General features: G+C 50.8%; 1 protein-coding gene across 3 annotated transcripts; it reads right to left on the reverse strand.

Moving 5' to 3' along the window:
* Positions 1 to 160: 160 nt before the first annotated feature.
* Positions 161 to 6,418, reverse strand: COPS7A (COP9 signalosome subunit 7A). Of its 3 annotated transcripts, none has more exons than XM_012175510.5 (8): positions 6,303 to 6,418; positions 5,632 to 5,836; positions 3,680 to 3,755; positions 3,375 to 3,463; positions 2,376 to 2,578; positions 1,488 to 1,593; positions 1,169 to 1,320; positions 161 to 1,021 (listed from the first exon to the last, which is right to left on the reverse strand). In XM_012175510.5, exons 2-8 carry the CDS (start codon positions 5,791 to 5,793, stop codon positions 982 to 984), a joined length of 828 nt encoding a protein of 275 aa, XP_012030900.1. In that variant the 5' UTR covers positions 5,794 to 5,836; positions 6,303 to 6,418; the 3' UTR covers positions 161 to 981. The 3 variants fall into 3 exon arrangements, with proteins under 3 accessions (XP_012030900.1, XP_004006977.1, XP_042104147.1); XM_004006928.5 differs by having other exon boundaries at positions 6,190 to 6,418; XM_042248213.1 differs by lacking the exon at positions 6,303 to 6,418 and adding an exon at positions 6,124 to 6,214.
* Between the last annotated feature and the right edge of the window lie 2,488 nt (positions 6,419 to 8,906).

Below are 8,906 nucleotides of genomic sequence, written 5' to 3' on the forward strand. Positions count from 1 at the left end.
AACGGCCTAGGATCTAGGTCTCCAGGCACCCAGTAGGCTTCGGCATAGTACCTGGTTCTCTTGTTTTTCTGGCACTTTGCTTTAGAGTGGGCTGGAAACGAGCCTTCTTTGCGTCCACAAATACCAAAGACAGAAGACACCCCCTGCAGGGCTGGTGAGATAGTTTGTAGATAGACTTCTCATAGATTTATTTGTGTGTCATGTTACATATAGATATATGTATATATACTCTTTTTATACAATCTACATCCCCTCCCGTTCCCCACCAAACTTACAAGAGGAAGTATAAATCCTTCCAGGATGGCCGTCAGGCTTTCAAGGACAGCCAGGGCCAAGAAAGAACCATCTCATGACAGCTTGAGAACAGCTGGCTTGAGGCTCTGGGGTCACTGGGGCAGCAGTGCTCCCAGGACCCGACGGGGGGAGAGAGGATGGGAACGGCTGCAGAGGGACAAGATTCTAGGCTGCAAGTGTCCAGCGACTCCTAGAATGGCAGGCTGGCTCCCAGAGCTCTTGGCGTGGGAATAAAGGTGGGAGCCCTATGGCTCTTTGGATGCTGCCTTAACAGGCTGGGGGTGGGGGGGTGGGGGCAGGCGGGGAGAGGCATGCAAGGCGTGGGTGGTAGGAAAGGAACTTGGGGGGTTATGCTGGGGACAGTGGTATGTAGTGAATGGGGGCAGATGCTGGGTCCTAAAGAAACAAGGCGAAGAGTGTGACGAGGAGGAGGAGGGGACAATGGAACACGTAAGAAAGTCATGTGAAACAAAAAGTACCAACAAAACCATGACTTGTACTTCCCTCATCCCTGGGGAAGGTGCGGCCTATGCTACGGGGTGGGGGAGCAGGGATGGGAGCCGGCAGGGCTAGGGGTCAGGAACCTAGATTATCAGCTGGCCAGGGGCACAGGAAGGCTGAGGACTCCTACGAGGCGGGCAGGTGGGCAGTGAGCACCCCATATCCCGAGAAGAAATGACAGTCCTTTCAGTTCGACTTGGACCAAATCTTGGCGCTCCCTCGGAGCCTGGCAAGGTGGAAAGAGAGACAGGGGGTGCTGTAGGGAACTGCTAGGCACTGCAACCCCCCATTCCTGACCCCCACAAGCATCTGAAGGGATGAGGGAGGCAGGAGCAGGCAGCCTGGACTCGAGTGGCCCCCCACACCCCCTCACCCCTTGCCCTTGGAGGCTTTCTTGCTGGGCTGGCGCTGGTTGGTGCCTGGGGCCGGCTCCCTCAGCTCAGTCAGGTGCTGCTCTGGGTCCTGAGATGTGGCCGCGGCTGCTGCGGCTGTTGTAACCTTAATGGTTTTCTTCAGGTTGGCGACCTACCCAGAGGAAAGGAATGGGGGGAAACAAGGAAGGTTCCAGACCCTGACCATCCCTGCCCACCTGGTCTGTCTCCACCGCCGCCGTCCAAACCCTTCTGCCCAGGACAAGTGGCCCAGGCCGGAGGAGGAGCTGGGTCTGGCCGGCTGGCCCCCCAACCGCTCACCTCACTCTCGATCTGCTGCTTCAGGCCCAGCTGCTGCTCCTTGTGCTGGTTGGCCCGGCTCACCTGCTCCTCAATGCCTGACAGGACCACCTCACAGCCCAAACACCTGTGGGAATTGGTGGGGAGGCGGTCAGCATGGGAGGGCGCTGACCACAGATTCACGAGAAAAAGACTCAGGAAGACCCCTCGGTCCTGGTGTCCGGAACCCTGTCTGAGCTAGAAGCTTCGCCAGGGCACCTGGGGACCGCCTGTGACAAAATTCCCAGGACAGAAGGACACTCAGGGAGGAGATAGGCAGTGCCTAGAGTGATGCGCAAGACAGGAGAGGGCAAGTGTTAGTCACTCAGTCATGTCAGAGTCTTTGCGACCCTATGAACTATAGCCCACCAGGCTCCTCTGTCCATGGGATTCTCCAGGCAAGAATACTGGAGTGGGTTGCCATGTCTTTCTCCAGGGGATCTTCCCAATCCAGGGACTGAACCTGGGTCTCCTATATTGCAGACAGGTTCTTTACCTGCCTTGGAAGCCCCCCCAAAATAGGAGTAGGAGCTAAAACAGAAACAGGGTGGGAAAGGTTACAGAGGAAAAAAGGAAGGCACGTTAACAAACTGAAGTCAGACAAGAACACAGAGAAAACAGACGTGGGGGAGGCCAGTGGTCTGTGGACAGTGCTTGTCACAGATCGGGGGAGCTGCATCCAGCCTGAGACGGGTGACCCACTAGCCAGGAGACTACCACTCAAGGTTACCACTTCCGCCCGCACCAGGTACTCCAGGCATGCTTCTCCCTCTGGCCCCCACCCCTCCTCCTTCCCTTCCGAAGTCTCATCCTCTGCCCTGCCCAGCCCTCCTCCCTCTCCAAAAGCACCCCTCCCTTCTGGGGTCTCACCACTCCTGCAGGGTCCGGGCAATGGCGCTGAGGTCCTGGCGCTGGATGTCCCGCCCAATGCTGTAGTCGACCTCCAGCCGCTGGTGGCGCTGGTCCAGGGAGCCGCGTAGCACGTCGGCGTACACGGCCTCAATGACCAGGTCTTCTAGCTGCCTCACGTTGCGCAGGGCTAGCGCCTCCAGCAGCACTGCATAGGGGATACACTGGGGCCCCAGGGCAGTGGGGTTTGTGTGGGACCGTGGCAGAGACGGCTTCCAAGATCCCCTTCTCTCCACCCCCCTGCCCACCCTCCACTCCTACTCCTGATCACCTCCTCTAAGAGGCTGGTTCTAAGGTAACATAAATAACAAGTATTCCCACCTGAGAAATAACACGGTAAGAATCTTAAATAAAAGACATACACCCTCTTGGACTTCCCAGGTGGCACTAGTGGTAAAGAACCCGCCTGACATCACGGGAGGATATGGTGTGGGGGAGGTCTGGAGCTCCTCCATCTACTTCCAAAGAGGCATCTCACAGGAGACAGCCTGATTTAAGTAAAACCGTAAGCATGACGGAGGAGAGTGAGGTAACAACTGGGAGATGCAGATGGGAGGGGGGATAGTCAAAAAACAGGACCCAACAGTGAATACAAATGTGTAACACTTCTGGGTTATAGACTTCTTTCTTTTTGGTCACATGGTACAGCTTGCAGGATCTTAGGGGAGGAGGGGGCTGTTGAAGGACACAGCCAGCAGCATCCGTGTTGCTATCCTGAATCCAAACGCAAAAGGTGTTTTACTTAGAACCTGAGTTGGTCGAAAAGCAAAAGAGAAAACTTCCAGAATCATATTCAGCCCCAAAGGCCGAAGGTAATGGAGTTCAGATGTGGGACCTGGAGGATCGTTGAGGGGGGCAAGAAGAAGCAACACGGTGACCGTTCCCTTCCGATGGACCCTCGAGAAGGGACATACAGAAAGGTGTTCTGTGACTCAGGACCCGGTAGGGACTGTCACTCACCTTGACTTTGGCAGCCAAGGTGACGACCGATAGGTGTCGAAGCTTATTCTTTTGAGCCTCTGTGAGTGGGGGAAGATTCCGGGCTTCGGCTAGAAAAAAATAAAGTGTAGGAAATCCTGATTTGCACTTTTGTGGGAAGTCCTAGCCTCCTTTTTTCTTTTTTAGTTTTCCATGCCAATTCAGGTCTTGACTCTGACCCTGACCCAAGGGATCTAAGTCAGGTACCCCAGGAATGTCTTATAAGTCCCTCTGTAAATTGCCCTTCTCCCACCTCCAGTCTTCAGAGCTCCAACCCCTCCGGTTACCTAAGTAGTCAGCATACGTCCCGTAAGCAAACACTGTGAGCAGCCGGAACGTGGAAGCGAAGTCGCTCTCAGCCAGCTGCGGAAACACGAGGGAAGAGAAGCGATGACAGGAAGGGCCTCTCTCTCCACCCTCCAGACCCTGCCTGTTTGAACTCCAATCTCCAGGCCCAGCTCTCCCCTCCAACATTAGCTCTCCCAGCTCATCGAAAGGAATTCTCTGCGTCTCGGATTGCTCTCCCCAAGGAAGCCTCATTTTCACCTCCAGGCCTTTGCGGAGTCTGTCCCCCAGACCCACAACACCCTCTTCCTCCATCTGCCTCCCAATTCCTACCCTAAAGTCAAAAACTTTCGTAGTGTTTAGTTATCTAACACATTTCACACACACGCACACCCCCCGGACATTACAAACTGTGTTGTTTCATCCTTAGAGTATATCTAGTATTTCTGAATTTGAATACCTTTAGGGAGTCTGCTGTACTCGCCAATTCACCAAGGACTTCTGCCTTGGCCTCACTCCCTGGACAGCTGCAGGATCTGGGCCGGCATTGGGAGGTGCCTCTGCCTCACACTGGCCTCAGCTGGGAGCATGAATCACTCAAGCCAGTCCACCCAGGCCTCCTCTCCTCCTACCACTGATCACCCACTTAGTCCATCAAAGCCCACCTGATGCTGTTACCTAACAAGGTCTTTCTTTTCAACAAGATTACAGCCTAGTTCCTGCTATCCCACTCAGATCTAGCAGAAAATGTGCATGTACTTGGCTTTGCTGATAAATACTTGCTAAATAAGTGATTTATACATGGATATCCATTCATCTTATCTGCACAACTGGAATGTATGTTTCAAAAGGGGAGCCCCGTGGTTTGTACTCTTCTGGTATTTCCAGATGACTAGAAGAATGCTAAACAGGCACCCCAAACCTACCTCTTTTCCTTCCCCTTGATTCTCTTTGATTCCACTGCAGAGGAAAGCAGGGAAAGAAGGCAGCCAGTTTTCTTTGGACAAGAAGGATCCCAAAAGGTTAACTGCATTGACTCAATCACTGGCCCTCAAAAAATTTACTCAGAGTTCACCCACCTACCACTGTCAGAGTATCTCAGAACTTTGGCTAGTGCCATACATCTTGGTAATCTACTCACTCTGGACTTCAAACTCTTAATTCTATCACTTCTGTGGGAACAGTTCTCTCCCCTGTGTTCCTAGCATATTATTGTGCGTCTTGAAGAAAAAGATAACTTCTACCTTAGCTAACTTAAGCGAATTTACCGGTCATGACAATTTCACATTCATTCCTTCTATTTGTACCAGACTTTACACTTTCACATAATCTCACCTGATTTTTACGACACTGAGGGGCAGTAACAGGTCCATTTTGTTTTGTTTTTGTGGCCATACCATGTGGCATGTGGGATCTTAGTTTCCCCACCTGGGATCAAACCTCCACCGCCTGCACTGGAAGGTGGAGTCTTAACCACCGGACTACCAGGGAAGCCCCCGTGTCCAGTTTTTAAAAAGAAAATGTAGGTCCTAAAATAAAAGTGACCTGATAAGGTAACAGGCTTCCCTGGTGGCTCAGACAGTAAAAAAAATCTGCCTGCAATGCAGGAGACCCGGGTTTGATCCCTTCCTGGGGAAGATCCCCTGGAGTAGGAAATGGCAACCTATGCCAGTATCCTTACCTGGAGAATACCATGGACAGAGGAGCCTGGTGGGCTACAGTCCATGGGGTCACAATGAGTCAGATACCACTGAGCAAATAACACATACTACAATCAAGGTAATATGATTAAGAGCCATGACATTGATGGAGACAGGCTAGAATCAGGTCTCCTATTCTGAATCACAAGCTCTTATTCAGCTGAATGGTTATCGGGTTGAAAATGAGCCCTGTCCACCCATTCTTAGTCTTTAGCCCCAAGCCTCCTTGGAAGCTATCCAGGTCAGGAACCCACCTCTCTAACATTAGGCATATCCAGCAGTTCCCCAAACACGTAGACACCAGGGGCCTCCAGCACCTGGTGGATGAGTGTGGCCAGCGCTGCCCCCTTGGCCGACTTGGCCAGGAGCAGAAACTGCTCCTGGTTCTGCCCCGTCACCTTGACCTCCGCACTCATGTTGGCGCTGAGCTGGGGGGACCTGGGCTCAGGAAGTCTGCAGCTGCAAGGAAAGAGGATGGGAAGCTGGAGGTTTCTGAACTGGGGAAGCTGGAAATCACAAGGCCTACGGGCTGGATTGCAGAAGCACTGAGCCACTTTGTAACCATAGTGTAACCCTTGTATCTTAGGAATCCTAAGATCAGCCACTTCGATGGCACCCTGGCTGATACAGCGTTGTCACGCCCACCTCCCCCATGTCTGAACCTATCCCCAAATCCCACCACGTGCACCCCATGGAACTCCAAAGCACAAGTCTCAGTGGGGAAAGGGATGTCACATAGTGTTCACCCCAAAGACGACGCTCCCCCAAATATCCACTGTGCCCCGCAGGTGCCCCACACCACGTGACCTCACCCTAGCGATCCTTTCACGTGGCTCCGCCCCCTCCCTTAAAGAGGCCGCCGAGGGACCGTGGGCTCCCGCCGGCCACCCCGTCGTACTCTGGGTCAGACTCTGCGGCCCGCTACCTGGAAGCTCCGTCTTCCAGCGCACCGGGCGGGGCCACCGCTCCGTCACCTCCGGCAGCTGTTCTCAGCTTTTCCTGCCACCTCCCTGCAGGGTCACTCTAGCCCCTAAACTCTATGGCTGGCTTCCGGCCGTACTTCCGCTCTTATGGGGAGGATTTCGGGCGCGACATGCCCCGCCCTCGCCTCTGACTGTGAAGCTCCCGAGAGCGACGCAGGCATTCTGCTCTCTGATTGGCTGTTGAGGAAAGGCTGATGGGCGGCTTTTTTTCCTGCTCTGTTTTAATAAAACTTTATTGTTGGTCGGGTGCTAGACGCTAAATGACGGGGGGCTCCTAGTCTCCGGCAGGTCCGGGCTTGTTCAGAGTTAGATCTAAGCTGCCTGCCTAATAGCTCGGAGAAGGAAATGGCAACCCACTCCTGTAGTCTTGCCTGGAGAATCCCATGGACGGAGGAGACTGGTGGGCTGCAATCCATGGGGTCGCTAAGGGTCGGACACGACTGAGCGACTTCACTTTCACTTTTCACTTTCATGCATTGGAGAAGGAAATGGCAACCCACTCCAGTGTTCTTGCCTGGAGAATCCCAGGGACGGGGGAGCCTGGTGGGCTGCCGTCGATGGGATTGCACAGAGTCGGACACGACTGAAGTGACTTAGCAGCAGCAGCAGCCTAATAGCTCGACTTCTGGCTTCATGGGGTGGTTGAGGTGAGAGGAAAGTTGTGATCGGAAGAGAGGGTCAGAAAGGAAAAAGGAAGGTAGGATGAAGAGAAGAGAAGATGACGACATCAGTAGTAGAGGTCCAGTAGCAGAGATCACCTGGGTATAGCAACCACTCATTTTTTTGGAGGAGCAAGAGAAAAAAGTGAAAACAATAAAGGAGATAGTAATAACTGCCATGTAGTGAATATTCCCTGGTGGCTCAATGGTAAAGAATCTACCTTGCAATGCAGGAGACTCCGGTTTGATCCCTTGGTTGGGAAGATCCCCTGGAGAAGGAAATGGCAACCCACTCCAGTATTCTTGCCTAGGAAATCCCATGGACAGAGGAGCCTGACAGACTCTAGTCCATGGGGTCGCAAAAGAGTCTTAGCAACTAAACAACAAATTGAATTTAACTATTGAATTGAACAAATTGAACTATTGATCAGACATCTTTTAAAATTAAAACTGCATCCCACTGAATCCTTTTAACAGAGTCCCCATTGTGACTCCAGGACACCATCTTATCATGATTACATGTGTTTATACAGCGATGCTTTTCTGTAATATTGACTCTTTTACTTGCTGGGGAAGGGAAAAAAAAAAAAAACCTAAGAGGAGGGAAGGCATATATTGTTACTCTTACTGTACAGCTTAGAAAAACTGAGGCTAATAAAAATCGACTTTACGTGGAACCCATGTGTTTTCAAATCTTTCCAATTCACCATGATACTTTGGGTGAAAAAAAATAAACAAGTAACGTTTCTATGCTGCTGCTAAGTCGCCTCAGTCGTGTCCGACTCTGTGCGACCCCAGAGACAGCAGCCCACCAGGCTCCCCTGTTCCTGGGATTCTCCAGGCAAGAACACTGGAGTGGGTTGCCATTTCTTTCTCCAATGCATGAAAGTGAAAAGTAAAAGTGAAGTCGCTCAGTCGTGTCCGACTCCTAGCGATCCCATGGACTGCAGCCTACCAGGCTCCTCCATCCATGGGATTTTCCAGGCGAGAGTACTGGAGTGGGGTGCTGTTGCCTTCTCCGAACATTTCTATTGTGTTCTATATTTCATACTGGCCTTGCAGAAGGTCAAATCAGAGCAAAGTTAATGATGTCTTGGAGCTTTCGGGTGAGGCACTGAGCTAATAGTTTACTTATTCAATGATACTTAAAACAATTCATTATTGTTTCTCTTTTCCAAATGGAAAAACAGGCCTCGGGGAGTTAAGTAAACAGGGAAAAGAGAGAAGGAGATGAAAAAAGAATGAGGAAGAAGAGGCAGGGGAGGAGAAAGAAGAATAAATGAGTTGGTACCTGAAAGTGAGAAGGAATCAAAGGCATAAAAAACCGTCCAAAGTTTGGAGGAACCAAATAATTATTCGATCTAACCATATCTATTAATATTTAAAAAGGAAAGGAAAAAGAGAAATATGAGGAAAGAATGAGAAATGAGTCAACATATATTTTATCATGTGCCAGGTCTTTATTTGTTCAATGTTTTAAAGACTATATTTTTAGAACAGTTTTAGGTTTACAATAAAATTGAGAAGAAGGTATAGAAATTTGCCATATAGGCCCTGAGCCTACACGTGCATAATCTCCATTATTAACATCAGTCTAGGGACTTCCCTGGTGGTCCAGTGTTTGAGACTCCATGCTCCCGCTGCAGGGAGCATGAGATCCATCCCTGGTTGGGAAGCTAAGATCCTACATGCTGTGCAGCATGGTCAAAATTTTACCTAAGGGTTGACTCTTGGTGGCATACATTCATTGGGTTTGGAAAACCGTATAATGACATATCTATAATTATTATGTATAATATATACATAATATCCTTGCCCTAAAAAATCCCTATGATCTGCCTAGTTATCTCTCTCCACCTCCCACCCCTGGCAACTACTTATACTTTT

This window comes from Ovis aries, chromosome 3 (genome assembly GCF_016772045.2).
Source record: "Ovis aries strain OAR_USU_Benz2616 breed Rambouillet chromosome 3, ARS-UI_Ramb_v3.0, whole genome shotgun sequence".
NCBI classification, from domain to species: domain Eukaryota; kingdom Metazoa; phylum Chordata; class Mammalia; order Artiodactyla; family Bovidae; genus Ovis; species Ovis aries.

What these genes read in the sequence shown, in the direction of transcription:
- COPS7A (XM_012175510.5), bottom strand. Translation starts at nt 5,793, where the DNA reads ATGAGTGCGGAGGTCAAGGTGACGGGGCAGAACCAGGAGCAGTTTCTG. An exon ending in GACGTATGCTGACTACTTAG is followed by an intron (nt 3,464 to 3,679) that starts GTAACCGGAGGG and finishes ATTTTTTTCTAG; the next exon opens with CCGAAGCCCGGAATCTTCCC. An exon ending in GCCCGGACCCTGCAGGAGTG is followed by an intron (nt 1,594 to 2,375) that starts GTGAGACCCCAG and finishes CAATTCCCACAG; the next exon opens with GTGTTTGGGCTGTGAGGTGG.